At 52.1% G+C, this 25,088-nt stretch overlaps 8 protein-coding genes across 8 annotated transcripts; 5 read left to right on the top strand and 3 right to left on the bottom strand.

The window, feature by feature from the left end:
* Positions 1-2,811: 2,811 nt before the first annotated feature.
* Positions 2,812-3,971, top strand: SAICODRAFT_31272 (uncharacterized protein; the record flags this gene model as incomplete). Its single annotated transcript, XM_019167884.1, has 1 exon — positions 2,812-3,971. A coding segment is annotated over exon 1 (611 nt), but the record flags the coding sequence as incomplete, so codon positions are not given.
* Positions 3,972-5,920: 1,949 nt separating this feature from the next.
* SAICODRAFT_20674 (uncharacterized protein) lies at positions 5,921-7,939 on the top strand (the record flags this gene model as incomplete). The annotated part of the gene is made up of 4 exons (XM_019166303.1): positions 5,921-5,925; positions 6,217-6,414; positions 6,466-6,781; positions 6,841-7,939. The coding sequence occupies 4 exons, from the start codon at positions 5,921-5,923 to the stop codon at positions 7,456-7,458; spliced, it is 1,137 nt and encodes a 378-aa protein (XP_019022416.1). The 3' UTR covers positions 7,459-7,939.
* On the bottom strand, positions 7,348-8,387 carry SAICODRAFT_154268 (uncharacterized protein). The gene has a single exon (XM_019165570.1). It carries the CDS (start codon positions 8,288-8,290, stop codon positions 7,511-7,513), a length of 780 nt encoding a protein of 259 aa, XP_019022415.1. The 5' UTR covers positions 8,291-8,387; the 3' UTR covers positions 7,348-7,510.
* A 96-nt stretch (positions 8,388-8,483) lies between these two features.
* SAICODRAFT_36369 (uncharacterized protein) lies at positions 8,484-8,933 on the top strand (the record flags this gene model as incomplete). Its single annotated transcript, XM_019168495.1, has 1 exon — positions 8,484-8,933. One exon carries the CDS (start codon positions 8,484-8,486, stop codon positions 8,931-8,933), a length of 450 nt encoding a protein of 149 aa, XP_019022414.1.
* Positions 8,934-10,341: 1,408 nt separating this feature from the next.
* On the bottom strand, positions 10,342-11,906 carry SAICODRAFT_31270 (uncharacterized protein). Its single transcript, XM_019167883.1, has one exon. It carries the CDS (start codon positions 11,836-11,838, stop codon positions 10,645-10,647), a length of 1,194 nt encoding a protein of 397 aa, XP_019022413.1. The 5' UTR covers positions 11,839-11,906; the 3' UTR covers positions 10,342-10,644.
* Positions 11,907-12,312: 406 nt separating this feature from the next.
* On the top strand, positions 12,313-13,786 carry SAICODRAFT_31267 (uncharacterized protein). The gene is made up of 2 exons (XM_019167882.1): positions 12,313-12,595; positions 12,652-13,786. Exons 1-2 carry the CDS (start codon positions 12,380-12,382, stop codon positions 13,762-13,764), a joined length of 1,329 nt encoding a protein of 442 aa, XP_019022412.1. The 5' UTR covers positions 12,313-12,379; the 3' UTR covers positions 13,765-13,786.
* An 853-nt stretch (positions 13,787-14,639) lies between these two features.
* SAICODRAFT_154213 (spindle pole body interacting protein) lies at positions 14,640-16,859 on the bottom strand. The gene is made up of 2 exons (XM_019165569.1): positions 16,099-16,859; positions 14,640-16,045 (listed from the first exon to the last, which is right to left on the bottom strand). Exons 1-2 carry the CDS (start codon positions 16,675-16,677, stop codon positions 14,819-14,821), a joined length of 1,806 nt encoding a protein of 601 aa, XP_019022411.1. The 5' UTR covers positions 16,678-16,859; the 3' UTR covers positions 14,640-14,818.
* A 4,657-nt stretch (positions 16,860-21,516) lies between these two features.
* SAICODRAFT_60129 (uncharacterized protein) lies at positions 21,517-23,130 on the top strand (the record flags this gene model as incomplete). The annotated part of the gene is made up of 1 exon (XM_019169735.1): positions 21,517-23,130. The coding sequence occupies one exon, from the start codon at positions 21,517-21,519 to the stop codon at positions 23,128-23,130; it is 1,614 nt and encodes a 537-aa protein (XP_019022410.1).
* Between the last annotated feature and the right edge of the window lie 1,958 nt (positions 23,131-25,088).

Raw genomic sequence — 25,088 nt, 5'->3', positions numbered from 1 at the left:
TCATACCCGCGATTCGCTGTCATCGATCAAGACAAAGTATGAACCACGCAAAAGTTCAGGACTTGTGATATTTATAGACGATTAGTCGGTTCTTGTCGTCTCGGTACGGGTCGTCTTCGAGTTCATCGTCATCGCCCGTTCTGTTCCTCATCTGTACGTCGAACACGATCCATCCCACCAGCAACCCTCTGGAAGACAAACTCATCGAATTGAAATCGAGACGGAATATCAAGCAACGTCGCTGATCACCGAACCTCCCACTCCAATCGTATCTTCACTCGGAAACGCTGAACTTCGACGGGCTCAAGTCGGCAGTATATCTGGATTCAATCGCTGCGTCGAGCGTTCTTCGAAGAGGGAATGGTCGGTTGTCCACGATCAATGTGTTGTGTCTGGATTGTTGTTGCTTGAGGGTCTCCCGGGGTGTGTCTTGTTGTGTACTGGCCGCGGTGTGCGTACCGTGTGCTCCAGGTGTGATTAAACCGAGACTGACCACAAAGCAGCAGAAGTTGAAACGAGGACTTGGTTTCTCTTGGTTGTCGCTCTTTGCACGATGATTTGAGCTCTCGAACTGCCATATGGTGTTGTTGCCTCTGTCGAATTCATCGTGACCGTCGAGACTGTCCGTTGAACTTCCGCGCACTGGTTATCGATCATCGACGATTCGGACGAAGAATCACAGCAGAACGAACCAAGGAAGACGACACGAATCGTTCAGTTCCAGCACAAAGTCGAATATCACTATCTCCCATCCATTCGCGATTCGCCACCGATTCACACGGGTACGGATACTACGGCGCGCACCGTTTCATACAACTTTTGACGGAGAAGGACATCTGCTGACAAAGCCCCAATCACGACATCCAAAATTACCAATTCCGTACTCAGCCTTGTCATTACGCACTACGTTTTATCTTGCAACGTGTTGTTATATTGCTATCACCCGTTACCGGCTTTCCCGGTCGAGGCATGCGCGCTAGCCCGCATCGTGGGTGCGTTGTGAGAAACTTTCCATGGCTCACTGAAAGAAGCCACCTGCCGAAAAGCGCAAGAGCTGGGATGAATGGGTGGCTCTCCCGCAGACCACAGTCATCGCTGTCGGGAGCGGGAGAAGGAGGACTGGCTGTACCATGGTGAAGCAAGGAACTACGGAGTTCCGGGGTTTCGAGAAGGGGAAGGACGGTAATTAGGCGGACTTGGTATTGGTCTGGAAATAGAAATGATTGGAGCTGGTGAAGTCGTTTGGAGATAAAGGAAGTCAGGTTGTTCGTGATAGCCATTCTGAATAAAATTTGCTTGTAACTCAACGCATTCGAGTTTACGTAAAGACGAGCGCCTTGATCATGCTCAGTGTCTAGCTAAACTCATATGTACATCTCGAAAACCCTCGTGCATAGCCCATCTCAGTAGAACGACACAAAGGAGGAAGAACGTCGCTGAAGGTGCTTTCTCGTCCATGACATGACATGTACAGAACCTCCAACACAGTGCCTCGGCGGCCAAGATCGCAAGGGTTGCGATGGTTCGAGGCCCATGGGGGGTATATTAGACAGCTCAAGCATTGCGGCGATTGTATTCATGATCGATATCATGTATTGTACGTGATGGTGATTCCGTGCTCCCATGAGCAACGAGCGATAGCAACTCTGATCGTTTGCATCAATTGAAGAACCCGTGGCTGCTCTTCTGGTACAGCTCGTGTGTATGGATGAACATGCTTGGTCAGCGCTTTTCATTTGTTCGATCCTAATTGCAATTGGCTAAGTCCGTCCCTCCCAAAGAATATGACGACCCAGCAAAGTTGCCTACCATCCCTCGGGGAAATAGTGCAACATGGGGTAGAGGTCTTCGATGAATTCTGCGCGCACCCAGTCCCCCCCACCCACTACATGGGTGGGGGACCGGTCTGCAGCAAGGAATGATTTGGGGGTGGCTAAAGTTCGAAAGATCAAAGAGCCCACCTCTGGGATCAAGTCGCTATGGAACCGGTAAGAGAGCCAATAAGAGTTTGCGTGGGTGCAGCCGAGTCAGGAAACTGAACGGCGAAGGGCCCCCTGGGAAGAGGTGTTACAGTCGGGACCCGTTCTGGGTCCTAGCGTAGGCGTCCTGCCATGCCACGGTACACCCAATTGGGAAAAAGAATGTCCTATTCTTTTGCATATCTATCCTCCATATGTTCCAATCCAATCGTAGCCGTCCACGTATCTTTGCAAATCATATGTTTGCGTGCACAACTCTAGATCTTGCCGCCTCTTGCAAGTCTTGTATTGTAGCCTCGCCCCCCATGATCGATCGATATTAAAAATAGCCGCGACAGAGCACAGCACTTGAATTAAACCTAAAATTGCGCGCTGCAGCTGGAGACTAAAGTTCAACGTCTAAGACGAACGGCAAAGACAACGAAGAGAGATCACAACGAGAAGAGGCCGGAGGAGGATCACCGGTACCATTACAAGGAAGCACACGACGATCAAAAAGCGTGGAAGACTTCAGGATCCAACCAGAGGAAGGCATACGTAGTGAGGAGACCAAAGAGGGCCCAGCATCTCGAAAGACGGTTCAGCGCAAGAGGGGAGCGTAGAGGAATTGATATCACATCGTGAGGAGAGTCCACAGCATGACAGCAACGGCAAAACTTGGGGGGAAGGCGATTCTAGCGATCCTGACGTTGAGAGTAGTGGGGCAGAGTTTCAGTATCGTAGGTGGGTTCAATCTTTGGCTGGAGACGACAGAAAGAGAGCAGAGGAGTTAGGGAAAAAGGCAGACTTTGTAGTTCTCCGCAAGAGGTGCAATATTCTCTTGGGGCTTGCGACGTGAGACTCCAGTGACGTGGCAAGCTGTGGGAAATATGGCGATCATTTTCACAGGCGGAGAATGCTCTATGTCGTGCCCAAATCCAGTCGATTCAGCTGTTTTCATCACTCTCGAGAACGTGGGACGCTGAAATGCAAAACGAGCCAGGGTGGTCGTAATCTTGCAAATAAGGAAAGGGGGAGAACAATTTCAATGGCATTGCCGCGATTTGACCCTCATTCCCAGGCCTCAGGTCTGCCCTTCGGATTCACCTGCTGTGGACACACCAGAGTGCGACGAGATAATGCTAGCTGTTGAGAATGACCTCGAAGGCGGGACCGAGGTAGCCGGATCACAACGAGTGATGCTACGACTTGAGGAGGATGGAGGAGCATCACTTGTACGACGGGAGGATGAATCACAATGTCAGGAGCAGCATGTACGACGAGTTGGACATTTGGTCGGCAGTGCATATCAAGAAGAGCATGGTGGAGGATCAAGCGGCTCGGACTTTGAATACGAAACTGTCCTTCAGCCTGAGGGGGACTCGCCGTGCCCGTCGGTTTTAGGGATTACTGAGCTGGACGAATCTCCTGACGATGATCATGGGATCACAGCTGCACCAGAAGAACATCATTCTGAGGTCTTTACCGGCTCGGGCACCGTCGACGAGAACGAAAGCAGAGGCCTGCTTGCCACCACTCGTACCTTTGTACGACTGTTGTTTGGCAACAGGCTCAGAGAATCGAGTATCACTCAAAGAACGCCTCCTCAAATCGTTTCGACTGCGCTAACAAGTTCGACTCAGCCATCTTCACCGCACCAGACCATGGTACGAACGAGAGAGTCGGAGCCTGTCTCAGGAGAAACTTTACAAAAGCGTCGTCGATTAGATCTGGAAAACATCGTCCCTGAGTATACTGGGAGGCATGGGGCAATTATCAGCGAAGCAAAGCGTCGGTCAACGATTTCAAGGGCGAAAATGGTGAAGTACCATAAATCCTCCAGGACAGTCGAAGTGTTTGAACCTTTTGATCAGGTTTCGCTATTTGTACCTCCTCAGGACAGATTCCATGGTACGGATGTGCTCAGAATCGATTGCGTTGCTCTCCGAAAGAAGCATGGGGATGCCCATTTCCTTCTCTCAGAGCATGGAGAGTTCGATCGATGGTATCCTACAAATTCCGTGTTGCTATTACCCAGTACCTACCCCTTACCTTTTGGCATTGCAGCAGGTTGTTGAGCAGAGGAATTTCGAGATGCCTCCAAAATCCGAATGGATAACATTGCGTACAGCAGCCCGACTCATCAGTACTGCAACTGCTGGCAGAATCAAATGTGGTTGCCGAACGCGCTGCACATCCAATTGCCGATTCAGAAAGGCGAAGGTGTCTTGTACCAATCATTGTCATCAGGGAGATCTTGCGGGTAAAAGTAGGTTGAGCTGTAGGGGAAGCCAGAGCGACAACGATGAGAGAGTCAACGGGAGGATCAGCAACGAGAGCAGCGACGAAAGGAACAGCACCGGAAGCAGCGACGAAGAGAGCGGCGTGAGAACCCCTACACTAAAGAAAATGATTTTGCGATCCAGGGAACATGTACAAAGCCGGAGGACTATAGAGCAGCAGCGACGAGTGCCAAGGAAGAGTAAGAGGAGTTGTGCCCGTTGTAGAGGTCAGAGGAAGAACTGCGATAAGTATAGACCCTGCCAGCATTGCTTGGCATTAGAGATAGTTTGTAGCACTTGAGCTTTAAGCGCGAGACAATTAGACTACGCCTTCCCACGGTTGCTCCATTTTAAGGTATTAATTATGGCTGCTGTGCTCTGGCATGGACTGTGCTGCGGCGCAAAGGTGCCCACGCCGTAGCGCTACGGCAGCGACTGTGCTGCGGCGCACAACAGATATCACTCGGCCCAACGGGTCTCTGCTCCGAGAGTCGTGGGTCCACCCAATCGACATCCGCTGGCGCTCACTTCACCAGCCGCCTGCGTGTGCTATGTAGGACAGAGTTAGGTAACCTCACTACTGTACGTTCTTTCTACATGCCGGAAAGATTTGTGAGCCTCGTCCAGTGTTGGTCTATCTAATTGAAGCTATTCCCACGTACAACAGGGCGAGATCGACAAGCTTAAGGAGGAGTCCAACAAGTCGTGAAGAAGTTAGGAGACATATATGAAGAGGATAATTAGGAAGAGTTCTTAAGGAGACGGCCCGTAGTGAGCATGAACGGGGTGTGAAGATGTAAGAGATGAATAAGAGTGGCGATTAGGAGAGCCGTAGAAAAGAAGACTATGTCATTTCTTATGTCAAATATTTGAAGTTTGCATCCCGACCTCCGGCCATGCTACCGCAGAGGAACCGCTCGGTCCGATTACCCTAAGGGCGCACTTGGTCTCCCATCCTAACCACGGGTGGGGTACCAGGTGTTGTCAACTAGGGGGAAAGTCCCGTTAGTTACAGCGTGGAGCTCAGCGGGGCTATGAACGGTAGACACCCGGCCGAACTCAGGGAAGATTTGTGAAGTGGTACCAGCATACTCGGCGACTGGAAGCTAGGGCCCCGTAGGGTGGGTCATCGTAGGGTCTGTCTTGAATACCGAGGAAGGCGTACTGCCAGCCGCGAGTGATCTGGAGAAGATGCCAAGGATGGTCATATTTTGCTCAGATTGTGTAAGAGTCTTTTATCTGTCGATGAGAACCTCCACAAGTTCCCAGCCCGCGCCGAAGTTCTGGGTAGTCGAGTTGTTCGATCGATTGCAACGAGGACGGCCGTAAGTGCAGAGGGCAATTGTAAGACAAACGTAAGTGAATACATGTAAAAATTTGACATCTGAGTAGACCCTCAACCGAAATGTCTTCAGTTTCTATGATCAGAACCTGCCCCCGACGCACATACGTGTTAAGCTTAAGGATATCGATGAATTCGGAGGCATGGCAATTGCCATTGTGACAAACTTCCACCACCCAGGATTTGCCCACTATATGTTCTTACGGTGCCACTCCCTATGTTTACTTTCAGGAGAAATCGAGTCGTGAAAGGTCATCCTTTTCTCTGTCCTACTACCTCGTAACCCCAGGTTTGGGCCTGCAACGTCGACGCATCGCTCAGCATGTCGGTGCAGCCATATGATGTACGATACGCCGACAAAAAATATCTCTTCAATTTTTCAACAAAACCTTCCAAACTCTCCTGCTCAACCATACGCCAATCACCTGTGCGGATCAGCGAGCTTCGTGGTGGTTTCGACATCTGAGATCTTGTCATACGTACTTGTGTCAGCCTGGGAATTCGATCAAGTGGTGATATTGTCATCCTTGTATGACGACCCGTCAGCATGAGCTTCTTACAGAAGAAGAATTAAGTTCATGAGTATGGCTAATCGTGGACCATGACGATTTCATCGCTAACATTCTATTCTTAGATATGGAACTCCGGCTTGGAAGCTTAAGCCTGGTCAGGTGTCAAAAACCAACCAAACCGCTACCCTCAAGCTTGCGTCGCCGTTCCGCCCTTCAGATGCCAATTATATTCCAGCAGATATTCATAATCCTTTACGTGGCGGAGTCATCGGTGTTCAGGAGGCTGTCAATACCGCCGATCAAGTGAAGAAGGATACAGAGTAAGTCGAGCCAGCGCATGAGATGATCCAATTGCTAATTCTTGTGCTAAGACCCGAACCGATCGTTTGTGATACAAATCGAAGTATAAGTCCCACCAGAGCAGCTGCGCCTCCCTCCATGTTCTCGCATCATCCTCCGAATGTCAACTATATCGATCCCAATGCCCATAATCGCGCCACCATGCAGATTCGGAGTCGCGAGGAGATCTTGGAGTGCTTGACGTCCTTGTCGCCAGATTACGAGTCAGAGATAGATGCCTACATACCCATATCTTCGCCTCCAACTTCTCCAACGCCTTTGGTGAACGAAGAGGGATCGTCGACCTCAGTCACCATGGAGTTGGACGCAGCCGATAAGGAGCAAGATGTGGCACTTCCAACATCTGCAACTCAACCTTTGTCTTCCCAATTCACGAAGACTATGAGCAACCTCCTTCGCTGCCCGTCCCTAACGCCGTTATCGTGACGGACACCGCTCACGCGGCGAAGGTTGGAGAGGAGGCTTGCGGTGCGGCTGCTTTCACGCACCCTCTTGTTCCGGCAGCAGAAGATGATCTGCATACCGAGCAGCAAGAAACAACAAGCACCGTGCCGAAAGAACTACCATCGCGCTCGCCAATGGACGTTGTCGGCACTGATGATGTGTTGCCTTCCACGTTCGCGAGTATAGCCATGGCGCAAGCAGTCGACATGGTCAAGAATACAGATGATGTAGCCCAGACCTTCGAAAGTCCTGCTACGTCGACTACAACACAATGCCATAAGAGCATCGACACAAGTCATTCTCTCAGTCTTCACACGGCTGAAGACGCCGGTGGAGTGAAGGCCAGCGACCACCCCGAGTCTCCGTCTGCAGCAATGATTGTCCCACCCCAGCGCGAGGAGGAGACGAATTCCACCTCGATCGAGCGTCCAATTACGCCTCCAAAAATCAATTCTCACCCATCTCAGCCCAGCTCAATTCAAGGAGCGGGGGAGCAGGTTGATCGGCTTACAGATGGCGACGCGATGGAAGACGTGGTGTTTGAATCCATCCAGGAATAGCTCATCGCAGGAACATGTGCCGGCTCAGATCCCAGGTACTGTGCCCTGCCCTTCAACCTTCAACCCTCAAGACTCCCGACAGAAGCCGCGAAGATGTCATGCCAAGTGTCGGGAACGCCGAGGATAAGGTGTCCAGCAAGCAACTTGCTGCACATGACACAACGTCTGCACCGGAGACAGTCTTGGATGCCCCGAAGCCCGAGGAAGGGTCTCTAATCCCGGAGGTCGAGGAGATCGTGGAAGAAATCGTTGAAGGCACGTTGATAAGATCGTGGACGAGGAAGCAATGCAAGAAGATCTCTCCAACAGATATCTTATGGAGCAGATACTTCGACACAAGGCACGAACTTTGGGTTGGATGGCCGGTGCAGCACATTCCATCGCACAGCTTGCCTTCCACGAGCAACAAAAACGCAGTGGCAACTGGATCAACACAGCGGCTAAGGAGGCTGCTAAAGCGGTCATACAGACTACCGCCGAGTCTACGTCTGCCGAAGACGACCAATCCACTTCGTGGGCGGAGCCGGTTATCCCGGTGAACTCGGCCACGAATCAGAGAGTAGCTGCGTGGATTCAGAAAAGAGCGACCGAACAGTCCTCTCAGCAAAGCTCGAAAGACTGAAAATAATTCGTCACTTCTTTGCCCCGATGAGACCTCTGCTGGCGCGCCAAAGTCTCGGATCGTGACACTTCGGGTCAGCGCAGGAGTGCTAGCACAATACGAGAAGGCAGCGTCTTCGTCGAATAAGAGCACAGCAGAAGAAGAGTCAACCGAAAAAACGAGCAGTTCGGTAGAGCCAACCCCGGCGGCATTCGAGAAAGCTGTCAACATCTGCCGTAGTTGCGATAGATAGTTCCCTTCACCCCAACATGCACTGTAGCATTACAGAGTTGCTCATGACCGCCAATGGTTATTCCAATGTCCAGTCGCCACATGTGGAAGAAAATGGACGAACATATCATATGTGACTGAACATTGTGTTCGAAAATACGCTAAGCATGAGACCAGCATCGCTTGTCCAAGCATGGCACGTTACCACACCTTTGCTACGCAAAATGTTCTGAATTCACATGCCAGGAAGGTGCATAAGATGGAAGTTGTTGATGGCGTGATGGTTGGGGGTTGGAATTTGAAGTCCTTCAACTGTAGCTGTGGTAAGACTTTTCCAGATGAGATGAGAATTGTCCAGCACTTGGTCAAAGATCATGCGGGGCAGCCGAGGTATAAGTGCCCGATCCCTTGTTGCGAGCTCCTAACGTCGAAAGTCGAAGATCTGATCCCGCATCTTCACAGACGAGAGCATCTTGGGAAGAGGCCGAAGGTCTGTTATGAGTGTAAATTGCACTTCTTTGATCTGGGTTTGTACACGGCACATCGGTTATCGGTCAAGTGCCGAGGCAACGCCGGTTTAAACAAGAAGTCGGCCGTTGACTTGGCAACGCGTTGCGGATTTGACTTCTTGGGCTCCACGTGAAAAGATACGTGAAGCTGGACCGTCTATGACGAATTCAAGTCTTCCTCAAGCGCCTATTTGTCCGCACGGTAGAAATCCTTCTCTTGAAAGAGGTGAAGGCAGCCCAGAAGATGATGCTATCGCCGCTTTGTTACAGCTTGGTAGTCGCATTGATCATACGTCACGAGTAAGGTTGATCTGAGACGAGGGAGCAGCGGAGGAAGGAATGTTTGTTCGAAGACATCTTCGATGCAAGAGACTGTGATGGAACCTGGTCATGACATGCTTGGATGACATCGAGTTACAGTATGGTACGTTCTACAGGGAATGATGCTCCGACACGGCTGCGCGCAGCGCTGCTGAGAAGGATATTCCACGTCATATTTAGGCAGTTAGATCTACTTTTTGCTATGTAGGAAAATAAGATTCAGGTTATGTTTATCAAACTCAAATCCATTTCCGCGATGCCCTGGACAGGTTGTTCTCACCTGCTGTAGTCTTGTGTCTAAAATTCCCCGGTTTCAAACAAACTTCCCCGACGCTTGAGTTCCGAAGGTTTCCGGAGATACACCTTCCTCCTCACTACCCACAGGTGTCTGTCCTCTCACTTGTCACCCTGATAGTCCTCCGCTGCGTATAGCTAATTGTTTGTGTTGTATACCTACGCACACTCTTTGCACGGTTGTGAGTGCACGTGTGGCGAGTATGAGGAGGTCCGAGCACCGAACATCGAATTGCCGAGGGACATTGAGGGCTCGCCAGGCAGCGTAACTGATGAGGATTGTAATATCATGAATGAGGATTTGAAAATACAATGGCATCCATATGATACGCTATAGGGTCTGCTTAGGGCAATCTCCAGCTACATTACACTTACACATACATGATCATCATACGGCCCGCTAGGATAACGGCGATTCGAGAGATCCTCCATCCCGAAATATCCATACTATGCTCATCAAACCCTTCCAGCAACTACTCATACCACTACTCGTTCACAATCAACCGCACTCGACAATCATTTCGTCGATCGCCATACCCTCCTCCGTCCCAACTTTCTTCGCACTCATCAACTCCTTCGTGAACTGAAGAACGTGGCCTTTCGTGAATGCTTTCTTGAGACCCAAGGTCGCGCTTTCCTCACTCTCCGTAGTCGCTGTGATCCACACAGCTGTCAGCATAGCCAATTCGCCATTGCGATCTTGCCAGGTGTCCTTATTTCAATGAAGTCTGACCTTGGCAAGTCGCGTGAGCGCAGCCGTGCTCGGGGGATGGAAGACCCAGAGTGATTTCGTGAAACAATGCAATTGTGATTTGAATATTTTCACTGTCGTAATCAAATTTTAATAGCTACCGATACTCAATGAGTCATTCCGTCTGGACATAGGCCTTTCACAATTACTCCCACGCTCATGATCGCCAGCCATACGTATACGTACACCCTGCGACCCGTTACCCGTTACCCGGCAAGAAAATGTCCTGACATCTCCGTAAGTACAGTTGTCAGTTAACAAACGAGATGGTTTAACCCCGGCAACGAGTATCAGTCCGTTCCCAGAAATTCTCGTAATTTGCTCCACAATGCTCACAAACACTCCGGGGTAAGATTGAACTGCTGCATTCGCTCAGTTGCAACCATATATAGCAGAATGCAAATGTGATAACGATATCTTCGGTATGCACGCCTGGTGATAGTACGTGGGATATGTACATACCCGATGCTACACTGCGTTCACATGCCCCTTTTACCCAATACCCACGGGGACCCGCCTGCCACACGTTCGTCTTCACGGCCGTCTAGTCGGCTCATTACCCGTCCTCCTTCCATCGTATGCCCGTCATCGCTTGTCCATCCCCTCTCGTAAGGTAAACGTCTCTCATGAGGCGCACGCTCCGCGTCTTGCATATGTTGCACCTTCCTCCTCGGTACTCTCGCCCCGCCCCTCGCACTCTTTTTCCACTCACACTGGTCCGGGGCACTCCTCGCCTCGCATGTTCTACATACGGGAAGTTTTGCGTCACACTTGACTTTTCGGTAACGGCAGGGGAGGCAAGCGACACGGGCCACGCGGCGAGTAGGTGTGGATTTCGAGTTTGGAGTTGCGAATCCGGAAGGTGGTATTGAGGGTGATACGAATTCTTGGAATGAAACGGATGCAAGACTGGACGACTTTGAGGAGGATTTGCGGTGACGCTTGATCTTATCGGTCGAATCCCATAGCCCGCTTTCGGAAAGGGGGGCAGGCGAGCAACTTGAACCGCTGTCAGAGAGTCGGGAGGAGGATGCGGGTGAAGATTTATAGTCTTGTCGAGGTCTGAAGGTGTTGGATGAAGCAGCCTCTGAAGTAATCTCCTTGACTTTCTGTAACTTCGCCTCCTGCACCTCGTTTTCCAGAAAAGCAGCGCGGTCTGCCAGCCCCTTCACAACCTCACCATCGCGTTCAGGTGAATCAACATCCATCACATCCGCCTTGTCTCGCGTATCCAACCTTTCAAGGGGCAGCATAACATGACGTTGACGAGGGAAATAATACGAGTCCTGCAAAACGTGTAGCTTCACACTGACTTGCCGTAAGAGCCGCGGTGTCCGATTATCTTTATCCTCCACCCCTCGCCAACCCTCAGGAACCGAGTGACAGCATCTGGAGTGGTGATCACGCTGATCAAGATGGTGGATGAAGTCCGTATGTGAAGAGATGCCGATGGGAGGCGTGAAGCGAGGTTCTTCCCATCTGCCGGTTGGAAGCAATGGATCAGGCGTATGGAGCATATCCCGAAGAGATGGCAACGTAGGAGCATCGAGATGTGATCTGTTGCCATGCTGATCCTCGTTCGGCTCTGAGGGACACGAGTCCTCGACACCCGTGACGCCTGTTGGTCTTGCCGCGCAGGAGGCGAGGAGGGAGGAGACGCGATTGTACGACATGATCCGAGTCGAAAAAGCGGCCTTGACAGCCTTGAAAGCGAGTTCCTGAGGTCGAAAGATCTAAGTGGAGGCTGTGTGTTAGATGTCTGCCTAGGTTTTTGAGCTGAGGTCATATTACGCAGGCCCCAATTCATACGACTGTCCGCCGGGCCGAAAAAATAGTGCTGGTTGCGATGCGAGTAATGAAGGTAGGGTTGGTCCATATCAATGGTTCAAAGGGTTTTGCATTCGGCCTATGATCATTTCGCTACCCATGAATACCTTTGTCGTACGGTTGAGCTATGTCGATGTGCGTCGTCTCACTACATGAGCAGGCCATCCTGATCGCCACGAACCTCATATACCTCAGGTATCTTCATATGGTAAGCTCTCCTAATCCAAGGCGATTCCAACGATGTACGGGTTGCGTGGCGGATACTGCACCGCCACAGTAGCTATTCTTAGTAACGGCCCGTGCGACGTTGTGAGTGCTTGAGGAACAGGAGAATATTATTGTGAAGCAGTTCAATTCAATTCAGTAGTCGAGGTCAAAGTCACCGCCATGGATACGACAGAGGATTTTTCTTCCCTGACCGTCGCTGTCCTTCGCGAACGCTTGAGTGAGCTTGGCTGGTCGACCCGTGGGTTGAAGAAGGATTTGGTGGAGAGATTGAAGGATGTGCTTAAGGAACAGGAGAATATTGTTGTGAAGGAGGAGCCAGTGGAAGAGCTGCCAATGGTGGAGGAGCGGAGTGCGGATGCATACATTCAGGAGAAGGTCAAGATATGCGACGCGGTTGTTCAAAGTGTTGTAGAGCTGACATCGGCCTATAGATACCTGAGCCTCAAAATCGACATGAGCAGGAACAATTTCATCTTCACCCTCAGCATATGGAACCGACTCCGGAAATGCCGCACCCAGGAGTCAACACCCTTCCGGCACCTGTTGAGCTCACCCCCAACAATCCTGTCAAGGTTCTGATCGAAACTCTCCAAAATCCAGAAGCAGAGTACCATAGGGATCTCGTCACAGCCCTACGCCAAGTGCTTTCTGTCCAAGAAACAGGGATGAATGCGCCGCTTTTGGACGCGAGCACTGTCATCGCGTCGAAGAAAGAGAGGAAGGAGGTGGCGATTGATCCGAAGACTGGGCATATCTTGATATCCAGATTCAAGAGGAGTGAGAAGACATTGGATAAGTTTGAGAGACTGAGTGAGGAGGTTAAAGACGACGTTAAGACTGGTGCGATGGTGGTTAACGATGCGGGGAGTACCGGGACGTTCGATGCGTCGAAGGATCAGATTGCCTTCGCCAGCAAGGTCGCCGCTGCATCTCAAGTCTCGGTTACGGAAAGGAACAACAAGATTTTGACGATGGACATCCTGGGCGAGACAGAAATATCTGCACCAGCTGCCGTTACCGCACCGACACAAACGACTCGACGCAGTGCCAGACCCCGAAAAGTCGTTTCGGACGATACGACTCAGGATATCGACATGGACAAGGAGAACAGCATCTGCAAACTGACAGAAGCAGATTTCGAAAATGTCACTCAGAAGATCGAGAAGCTGCGCATCACGGCTCCTGCACCTGTCCCCATCGCCACGCGCCGTACGCGCAAGAAAGCAGTGCTTGACGATGGGGTAGGGAACATCATCTCCGCTTCCAGTGTTAAACAGGAGAAACCTGTTTCTCAACAGAAACCCGGTGTGGTCATTAAAGAAGAGCCAGTGGACGAATTCCCAGCTCCATTCGCCAGAAGCAGAGCTCGGACTATAAGATCAGGAGATGCGAGGAGGAATGAGGAGGACGATTATACGGGGATAAACGGCAAGGAAACGGATGCGGTCGATGGGGTGAAGGTCAAGCAGGAGGTTGTCGAGAAAGCTTCTGTAAGGGAAAGGACGGTACGGGAGACGAGATCCAGGAGCACGAGGAATCAGTGATGGAGTCGATAGGTCTAGGGACGAAGGTAGGGACCACACACGATACATTGTTTATCGTATATGAAGTCTAGTATACTCTTATCTGAATTTCGGGGAACCCTACTACCAATGCCGTGGCATCATGGAACTCCTGCGCTCTTCCGACCGGACCCCGTGGGATAGTGACGAATGACCTACATAATTCAACCCTAACACTGACCCTTTTAATATCCAACGCCAATGCTTCACCTCGAACAACGTCCTCCCAAGTGACCTCCCTCCACTTACCCTTCGTTCCAGCACTGTTCACCAGGGGTGTGTTGGAGGCTGAGCGCGGTACACACGTTGCAATCCACACATGCTCATCAACTTCCTCCAACCCAAATGACCACGGTTCGACTTGACCATGAACCTGAACTTTCATGCCCGCGCTCCGACATTGATGAAGTTGATGGCTGGAAGGTCTGGGACGAGGCTTGTTCCAGTTGCTTTGACATATGACTCCTTTAGCGCCCAATGCCAGTAAAATACTTTTAGTTTTTATTTGTGTTCTTGATTGCCTTGCTGTTGTTGAACTCATCCTGGGAGAACACCTCATCGAAATCATCGAGCCATGACTCGTCTTTTGGGATATCCTTGAGTCCTGGAGAAAACTGCGAGATGACAATGTCCACGCCGACGCGCCTGCTGCCCTTTGTATCACCCACCAATGCGCCATATCCGCCTTGGTGCGAGACGTTGTAATCCACTGCCTTCACCTCTCTTGCATACAGTCCGCTTCTGTACAGGTCAATAGATGGCCGTCCTCCCACATCACGGGCCATCCTAATTTTGTGAGACGGGGATATTGTACTGTGCTGCAAGGAAGTAATGTTGTAGCAGAGCGGACGCAAGTGCATGTTACCGATCCTGATGGAAGTGGTACGACATAACTCCTTTATGCAGCGGCTCAGGTATCAGCAACATAGCATGATCGGACTATGAAAAAAAGTTATCAGCCATCTTCCATTCCGGTCAAATATACTCAAGCAATTCCTACCGATTCAGCATCATTCCACACCGACCGAACATCCATTCAAACCCTCACACACCCATCCACGCCCATCATCCCATTTCTCTTGAATTCACCACCACACTCCCTCATCCACACCAACCTCTGAAACCGATTCAACCCATCCACAAAATGCCGGCCCGCTTCGTGTTGCTCCAGTTGTAAAAGTAGGTTCGAAGTCATTTCGCGGATGTGCGGGAAGGGGTGGAAGAGGCCCATTGCTAGGGGGCTGAGAGATTGTCCGGGAGTGCCGTCGGTTGTTTGGTAGGCGAATGCGGTGAGGAGATGGGTTAGTCGGTCTTTGGTGAGGTCTGAGTCGTCGTTTGGGATGGTCAAGTCGTGTAACGCGGCGTAGATTGCGGCGCTTTCTTCTGGACCCAGACTCCGTGGGACACGCAACCGATCGACCTGGTACACCAAGTCGATGCCCGGCAACGGTACACTCTGTCTTGCCTTGGCTACATCCGCCTGGTAGTTTCGCCAACTCTCCGTGCCGCGCCATGCTTCGAACCGTCGCCATCCCGTCGCAAGCTCCCTCATCTTACTACCCTCATCCTTCCAAACCCATCCACTCCCCTCCAACCCAGAAGCAGAACCCCTCGTCGCCGGGGCCGATACCTCGAGAAGTGAGGAATCGTGGTGGATGAGCTGGAAGTACGTCGCCGACATCCGGACAAACCTCGACAAAAACGCACGCCAACGGAGACGAATAGCATGTTCCCCATAATGCGCCGCAATCATCGTCAACAACTCCTGTACCGTTCCCGTCGCGTCCGTCGGATCCTGCACACCCCCAGTTCCTCCTCCAGATTCCCGGATGTATGGAGCCAAGATGGGGGGACAGGACATGGTAGGCGTTAGGGGTGCGGCAGAGGGTGATACGGTGATTCGACCCGTTGAAATATCACAGAGGAGATCCCACCACTCCACATGCCTCTCCCAAACCAAATTCGTGACACCAGCGATGTACCCCCTCCTCCTCTCCCCCTCTTTCCCCACCACGTCCTCGACACGTGAGAGGTTCGTATACGGAAATGCGCGATCGACGAAGCCCCGGAGGAGGCCCCAGCCTGAGGCGAATGCGATGGCGGCGAGGACGTAGGAGGAGACTGTTGAGGATGGGAGACCGTGGCCGAGGAAGAGGATGCGGCGGTTGGAGAGGAGGGCGGAGAGGAGGGTTGTTAGGGGATGGGGGTGGTTGGGTGGGGGTGGGTGTTGGGAGAATGTTGTGAGGAACGTGATCAATGAAAACTACACATAAGGATTAGCACGGGAGAGGGTAGTCAGGAGGAAGGGTGACTCACGTCACCGACGATTTCTGGGGGAGTGGAGAGGGGGATCGACATTGGGACCGAATGGCCGCGGTAGTCCACCCTCGTCTGCCAAAAATGCGTATCCTTCGCCCCTCTCGGTCCTTGCGCCCCCTCTCCCCCTCCAAACCTCTCCTCAAACATATCCTTCCTCTCCGTACTCCCCAACAACACCCTCTCCCCCCCAGTCAACCTCGGACACCCCTTAACATCCATCCGATTACACGCCTCATAAAGCGTCTGTAGGGTCGTGGTGGTGGGAGAGGAAAAGTAGTCTGATAAGGCGAGGAGGAGGAGAGGTTTGTAGATGTGGAGGAATGGGTGAGGTGTCAGGAGGGCTATCGCCATTGTTTTTGCTCCGCGGCGGGCGGAGGGGATGGTTTTTGTGTTGACGAGGTTGAGGACGTAGTATAATTGAGTTTCTTTCTCGTTGTCGGGGGAGGTTGGTGGTGGGGAAGAGGAGGAGGATGAGGATGTGAGAGGGATGCGGAGGAAGAAGATTGTCCAGTCTTCGGAGCGGGTGTGGGCTTGGTCGGGGAGCATGAGTTCTGCCAGTTGTCTACTCAGACTCATTAGATCTCGAAATGCGAAGAAGGAGCAGAGAAGGCATACCCATCCTCATAACCTACGGGCGCCGGGTACTGATGCGACACCGTCGACCCAGCATCGATATCGAACTCTGCCACGATGATATGACTGACATGGTTCGCCTGTTCCATCCCGTTTCCATTCACATTCGCTCCATTGCCCAGCTCCATTGCCCAGCTCCAACCGTCTTTCTGGGGTAACCGAGAGCGTTGCCCCCAACAACGACGTGCATGCTCATCAACCGCACCACCAAAACAAATCTCGACAGTCGCTACAAGATACCATAAGATGCCAGTAGCAGCATCAAAGACGTCAACAATGACGATGTCTGCTGCGGCAGCAAGTAAGGCCGTTAAGCAGCTCGAGGTGTTGGAGACGTGTTCGGCTGCGATGGTACAGGTGTTGAAGGACGCGCTCGTACCGGAGAAGACGGCGTCGGGTACGCGGTCGACGGCGAGGGCGTCTACGGTATCTATGACTGAGAAGGGGGAGCGGATAGCGTTGGCGGCAAAGACAGCTAATACGGCTTTGACCACGCTCACGAACCTCGTCGCTGCGCGGAAAGCTTCGGGAGACGCGGCGAAACCCGACTCGGTACAATCAGCACGCGTTGGATACGTCGTCGAAGCATTTAAACTGGCATTACCCATCTTACGAATGGAACGGGCATCACTACGGGGGCCATTGGATGCAGAGAGACTACACTCGAACCTGATCAATAAGCTACGCGAGCTGGATATGGTCAAGGAAGCGCTGTCAGAGTTATTCGTGCTGAAGAAACACTTACTGGAACACCTGAACGAGGCAGACTCCGTACTGGAGACCACGTCGGCACCGAAAACACCCGCACGAACAACCCGCTCAACCCGCACCACGAGCACCAAAACCCCGACATCCCGATCAAGCACCACCAAATCCACCGCTACAACCACCAAAGACCCAACAACAATACCATTAACATCAACAACAACAACAGACCCAGCCTCCCTCCTCCTCTACCCCTTCCCCCCCCCACTAACCCCACCCTCCCCCTCCATCCTCCCCCTCATCCTCCTCGCGCAACTCAACACCCTCCGTCTCCTTACGCGGATTCCGAAGTTGTCACTTACGCCGTCTCTTTCATCTGCGATATCGGTTAGTCATGCACATGGTCCCGTTGCGTGGGCGCAGTTTGCGAGGAGTGGGGAGGGGGGACAGGGGGACAAGGCGTTGGGACAGGTGTGGGGTGTTGTTGTTAGGATTGCCGAAGGGAGAGGGTTGTTGCCTGAGGATCGCGTCGAAGTCGTCACACGCGCTATCGAGATTGCGTTACTCCTTCCGAACCCAGACTCGACCATGCTCAACGCCATCCTCGAAAAAGCCCTTACGCGCGCCTCTACCTCCCCCTACGACTCAATCACCCGCGCCCTCGGAACTCTCCTCGAGTGTAACGACGGGGGGCTGGGGTTGACCCCAAGCGTCGAAGTCTGCGCAGCCCTCTCATTCATCGCACGCTCCTCTAACAAAGTCTCGGAAGCACAGATATGGACCGAGCGCGCGAGTCGGACGACCGGGATAAGTGTCTCAACAAGGATTGCGTTGGCTGCGCATCAGGCTGGTCTTGCGCTCGAATCGAGTGGTGGTGGTGGTGATAAGGGTGGAGAGGGGGTGGAGGGGGTGGAGGAGAAGATGATGATTGTGGAGGGGTTTTTGAGGCATGAAGTTGTTGAGGAGGGGGTGGGCGGGCAAGAGTGGGAGAGGATGTTGAAGAATATCGAACTTTTACGTTCGCGGATTGCCAAAAGTCACACGAAGGATCAGCCGTCGAGGTGGGGGGAAGTGGTGTGGGGAATGGTCGAGTTTTTGAAGAGGCATAGGGAGGTGAACGTGGGGGAAGGAGGATGTGGGGGTGAGTGGTTTGGGAAGGTTGGGGGGTGGGTTTTGGAGTATGCGTCCACCCTTGCACGGGCGGCGTTTAAGGTTGAGGATGCCACGACGTACACCAAGGCGCATGAGATGTTGACGCGATGCACGACCCTCGCTACCATTCCCACTCTCCCAATAGCAACAGGGACGTACCTCTCGAACACCTTCTTCAATATTGCGGTTCTACTGCACAACGCCAACAGACGCGCAGAGGCGATCCCGTTTCTGAGGAGTAGCGTCGAGGTTGCGAGGGTGGTTGGTGATACGGATGTGGGGAGGGTGACGAAGAAGTTGGAGTTGTTGAGTTATTGTTTGTATGCGGCTGGGAATTTGGAGGAGGCGAGGGTTTCGAGGTGGGACGGGTTGGGGATGTTGTTTGACTCTGGTGTTGGTGGTAGAGGGGAGGGAAAGGGAGAGATGGAGGGGGATGGGGATGGGGATGTGTTTGGGAGGGTGGCGTTGGTTGAGGGGTGGAGTGGGAAGGAGAGGGAGACGCTTGCCCGCTTCATTAGCGAAGCCACCAAAATCTCCGTTCACATCTCTCCTGACGCGTCGTTGGCGTTGCCGGGGATGGATAAATTGGATACGGGGATGAGAGGAGCGGTGTTGGAGTGGCAGTTCAGGGTTATTAATCGTGGTGGTGTTGCCGTTACGAATGTGGGGATGATGAGAAATGCGGTTGGGTTGGCGTATGAGGCGTTGAAGTGTTATGAGGTGGGGAAGTGCCCGGTTAGGAGGGGGAGGGTGATGAGTAAGCTCTTGCGGTTCGTCGCTGATGATGTTCCGATTTCGGTGCCGTTTGATGTCGTTGCGGTGGCGGGGAAGGTTGTTGACAGGCTGGAGGAGGGTGAGTTGGGGGATGATGAGGGGTTGAAAAGGTATGCACAGGTCGTCTTGGGCTCCCTGAAAGGTTGGATCGTACAGATTGGATATCTACGAGACGAACCTGATGTCGAAGGTCTCACCGCGGCTCTGCGTGTGTGGAAGAATGCGTTACTTCCATCCGAGGACGCTGTAGCCAGGAAAATCCATGATACCGTCGCCGAGCACGTCGAAGATCCCGAAGCGTTGTTCGGGCAGCTGGGGATGTTGAAAGATTTGTGTGGTTTCAAGTCTTTGCCGTTTCAGCGGCTGAGTGTCTTGAAACTCATGATACACATCCGGAAGAATGCTTCTACTGCGGAAACAAGGAGCGATTATGTCGAGTTGAGTGCTGCGTTGGGATTGCAGTACTGCAGAGTTGGGTATACCGGAAAAGCTGGGATGGTCTTCGCTAAGAGTCAGTCGTACGTGAAGGAAGCAAAGTGCTCGGCGTCGGCTATGATCGCCTGGGAACTGGCGTATTGTGAATACCTGGTCTCCATAGGAAACGTGGATAAGAGTCGTGAGCATTACCGTGCCGCTGGTGCTCTTGCCGATAATCTGGCGGATCTTGAGGAGGGGGTCCATGGAAAGCTCAAAGCGCAGAGAAAAACGATGCGGATATACTTGATTGCGAGTGCGGCGTATACGCTTTCGAGAATATTGTTTGAGAGTGGGGGTGCGGTTGAGGCGACGCTGCATGCGGATCATGCGATGAGGTTATTGAAGAGGGCGTTGAAAAATGCGGCGATGTTGTCGCGGAAGGAGAAACTTCTTGAGACTGTGGCCTCGGATGCGATGGAGGATAATCCCTTTGCGGAGCCGAAGTCGGACGCGTCGGAGAAGCCGAAATCCGCTTCGAGGTATCTCGATGAGGATGCTCAGATGGCACAGTTTTATTGGCCGATTGTGAGTGCGTGGTTGAACGTCAATGTACTTATGGGCGAGCTGTACGTCCATCGTGGAACACCCAAAGCAGCGCAACATTACTTCCAGGTGGCTCTTGAAGCAGCTAGGTTTGCCAATGCGAATGTTGATGTGGCACGTATCCTATCGGTTTTGGGTGACTTGCATGCGCGATCAGGAAACCTCGACATGGCTAAGCAGGTCTTGGAGGAAGCGTCCAACTTGCGACACCAACTGGAGAACATGAAGGAGAGCGTGCAGCTGTCCATGTCGATAGCCGGCTACCACGGCCGCCTGGGCAATGAGGATGCTCAGGTCGCGTCTTACCTCGCTGCTGACAAAACCTTGACGCAGTTGATGAGTTCGAGTTTCGTGCAGGGCATGGATGAGATGAAGCCGCTGGATGCTGTCATGGGTGCCATGAACAACATGCAGATCTCGCCTGCTAAAAAGAAGCGGTCCGCCAAAGACGCGTCATTGATGAGTGAATCCACTACGCTTTCTAAGATGAAGGCGGAAGTCTTACGCGCGCTAGGTCTGAAGCTTGCGGTACAGGGGCAATTCGATGATGCACACACGCAGTTGCAAGAAGCCTTGCATCAGACCGGTGGTGACCAGGACATCGTGCTGCAAAGGCTGGCGGAAGCAAAGGTGATGTTTCTGCAAGCTGTAGATTTGCTGCGGTCTGATCCCGTACTTTGTGTGCTTCAAGATGCCGCAATCTCGTTGCCTAGCATTCAACACGCAACAAGCGATAAGTCATCACCAAAGGTCAAGGCCGCCAAGACACCTGCAAAGAGTCGTCGCACTGCTGCGAGCAAATCACTAGGGGCTCCGTCTGAGATAGGTTCACTGTTGTCAAAGTCTCGAGATGCCCTTGTCGAGGTGTTCAAAAGCGCCACCAAGACCTGTCCAGCTACTACCGTGCAGGCGTTGTCGTCCTTATTGGGGTCAATCATGGTTCTCCATTACGCGATCGCTTTGCCTTCTCAAGGTCATCCGGCTCGTCCGAGTGTTGTGCATTACTTCCTCGACAGTTCCAAAGGCATCACACTCGGTCGTGAACGAGCGTTCTTTGAAGCTGAAGAGAGATTACGTGAGCAGTTGCAGAGCGTAAGGGGGAAGGACTTCGATCTGGGATGGCCAACTCACATGAGGCTTGCTGCGGTTGACCCTACTACTCCGCTCCGCTCATCTGCTCCTTCCTCTCGCGCACTGGATGGGACTCCTACAAGGCCTCCTCCCGGCGATGTTCCACACTTCCAGCAGGATTTCATCGACATCATCCCATCCAACTGGATGGTGATTTCCGTTACGCTCAGCGAAGACTTGACGGAATTGTACATTGGTAGTGTTCAGTCCGGGCAAGCTCCATTGGTGCTGAGGCTTCCGTTAAACAGACATGCTGGCAATGATGACGAGGATATGGACTTCTCGTACGAGACAGCACTCAAGGAGCTTAAGGATGTCTTGTCGTCCAGTAACGCAAGTACGAAGAGAGCGAAGGACATCAGAGATCGAGAAACCAAGTTGGCTTGGTGGAACGAGCGTATAGCTCTGGATGCACGATTGAAGGTGTTGTTGGAGAACATCGAGCTCTGTTGGCTGGGAGGGTTCAAGGGCATTTTCAACAACCGCAAGAGCGATGCGAAGTTGTTTGCCCGATTTCGTGCATCCTTCGCGCAAATTATGTCAAAACACCTTCCTTTCTGCCGCGGACGGAAGTCAAAGGCTGTTGGTGATATCGACGCCCGCCTCCTAGAGCTCTTCATCGCGCTGGGCCCTCCGCCGGCAAGTGACGTGGAAAATGACGAGGACAAAACTGCGGAGCTTTTGGAAGACATCATATATTTCGTTCTCGACATCTACCAGTTTCATGGCGAACCCATCGCCTACGACGAAGTCGACATCGACCAGATGGTGGTGGATCTCCAAGAAGCACTTCGCTCATATCACGAAGCACTCGGGAAGGTGAAAGATCACGAAGAGGCACACCTGATTCTGATCCTGGATAAGTCAGTGCAAATGTTCCCTTGGGAGTCTTTGCCAGTCATGCGAGGTCAGTCGGTCTCGCGATTACCCTCTTTGGCAGCTCTGCGCGAACGACTGCAGCGTCTTTCTGGGCCAGAGGAAGATTCGGATGACGACGAATCTTGCAATGGCGACCGACAGACTGGTGATGTCGTGGTCCGCAAGGAAAGTGGAAGTTTCATTCTCAACCCTTCAGGAGACCTCGTAAACACACAGAAGGTCTTCGCTGACAAGTTTTCCAATCTTCCTGGATGGACGGGAATCATCGGACGTACACCCATGGAAGAGGAGTACCGACGTGCGCTGACATCTCCGGATATTTTTATTTACATGGGACACGGCTCTGGCGAACAGTACCTTCGATCAGCTGCCCTGAATCGTCTGAAAAAATGTGCCGTTACTTTACTTATGGGTTGTAGCAGTGGTGAACTGAAAGAAGCTGGTGACTTCGAGCCTTCAGGAACTGCGCTGAGTTATGTCATCGCCGGGTGTCCCACGCTTGTCGCCAATCTGTGGGATGTTACGGATAAAGACATCGACCTTTTCAGTGTTAAAGTACTCGAAAGATGGGGTTTGCTGAAAGAGGACGAGACGAAGAAGCATTCCAAGAGGACGGATGCGGAGGAGAAAACTTCTTTGGTGCGAGCGGTGGCGTTGTCCAGGGATGAGTGTACATTGAAGTATTTGAACGGAGCGGCGCCAGTCGTGTACGGCATTCCATGTTATTTGAAGTGATTTGAGAAATCATTTGTATGTTATGGAGAACTACAAAGGGGGCATTACCGGACATCGTTTCTTGGGTTAGGCGTTTGTCATTCCGTACAGCAGTCATAATGGGCGTAGAATGCCATTGATAGATACAACTGATACTATGATACGTTTGTGATCTTTCTTACGTGCTTCTCAACCTTACTTGTTGTGCCCTATTACTAGTACATCGACGGCCGATGGCATGGGCCGTCCGTTTGGGGCGCCGCAAACCCGTCTATGGGAACGATCGGCGGATGCGGGGACGGCCCATGCCCTCCGGGGATCTGCGCACTAACCTGCTAAGTTCCTACAGCCTACTCCCTCGTCGTCGTCCTCCCTCGTCGTCGTTCAGCCTACAGCCTACAGCTTCCAGCCTACTCCCTCGTTGTCGTACTCTCGTCGCCGTACCCCCTCATCGTCGTACTCCATCCTCGTTCTTTTCCTGTCCCTTAGGCCCATTGTCATCTAGTTACCAAAGGATGGAGCCCTTACACCTTGAACGTGGCTTGGGAGTTGTGATATAGGCATCCGTTGCCAGTCTGGTGTTGGCTATAATAGTGGAAACTCAATAAAGAATCATTTCGGCTCTGCCCCTCATCACCTGAAAGGTCCTGCCCTCAAGAATATTCAAGACCGTTTTGCGGAATGGGAAGTTGTTGGATGAAGTGCAGCATCCTCCTGTGCAAGACCAGCCCGTTGAAGCTCTTGCATATCTTCGTGTTCATGATGGTTGGAGTTGTTTGCACTGTGGTTAAGGTCTGAGCGAGAATCAAGGCAATGTGAAGAGACACCTTGGTACGGTACATAAGGTGTTTGGCGGTAAAGAAGGGAGTGACTTTCAACCGTGTCTACTTCAAACACTGTTCCGTGACAAGAGGTCTATGAAATGGTTCCGGGTGAAGCAGAGGACTGACGAGGAGGCCAGGCCAGATGAGACATTGGCACCGGCGATAACTGAAGATCTCCAGACGTTCAACAGGGAGAATGCAGACATCTTAAATGGCTAACGGACCGTTCGGGCGTTTTGGAAAAGTCATGCACTCAGGCCGCGGTTGGTAGTTCGAAGCGCGCGCCGCACGAGAGACGGGACGGCAACGAGCAGAAGCTTGCGTTGGTCAGGAGGGAAGAGCTGCTGTCAGCTAAGTATTGTTTCCGAGAACGTACATGAAAGGTGGTGGCTTCGGGTTGTAGCGATGGCCGCATTTAAGACGATTCTCTCTCGCAAGTCCACGTTCGTAGCATGTACGCAAAGTGTTCGGTGAAACATTTTCCCACGCATTCGGTCGCCATATCGACCCGACTGTGAAACAATGACCAAATTTCCCACAGAGAGTAGGATGCCAGGGAACACAACAGACTTCTTCAGTGCGTAAGACTCTTAGCATGCGGTTCAAGTGAGAACAAATGAAATCTCTAGTAACCCTAACCCTAATTCTACTCTCTGGTATTCTGTAGCGTCCGTCAACGTCAATCAAGCAGCTAGGTGCCGCCTTTCGCGAACGCAGCCTTTTGTGCCAAAGTCGGGTATGATGCGCCGTGATAGGAGCGGATTATGTATCGAAGTGCGGCAAGTGCGGCGGCAGTATTCTTTTATGTCGGGCAATTAATCAATTATATGGCTGCACATAACGTCCTATTAAGCGACGTCACCCATGCATGACTTCACCACAACAGGCCGCGTTTAGCTGACGTCGTCGGAACCCCCCAGCTGGCCGACTTGACCAAAGTTGTGACAGCTCTTACTTCGGACGAGGACCTTGATCAAGATGCTCCAGAGCGCGTGGCCACGATCATCGCCACCGTCTTTCGCGCATTCGAGTGCTACGACCTTCTCAGCCTGAAATATTTGCCGGATCTGCTCATCAAGTTCAGCAGCGGCCTGTATACGGTTGGTTATCGCTCACCCTTATCGTAAAAGATCGCACTTCTAAGCCTAGCCCGGT

This window comes from Saitoella complicata, assembly GCF_001661265.1.
Source record: "Saitoella complicata NRRL Y-17804 unplaced genomic scaffold SAICOscaffold_20, whole genome shotgun sequence".
NCBI lineage: Eukaryota > Fungi > Ascomycota > Saitoellomycetes > Saitoellales > Saitoellaceae > Saitoella > Saitoella complicata.
This window is presented reverse-complemented; position numbering and strand designations above follow the sequence as displayed.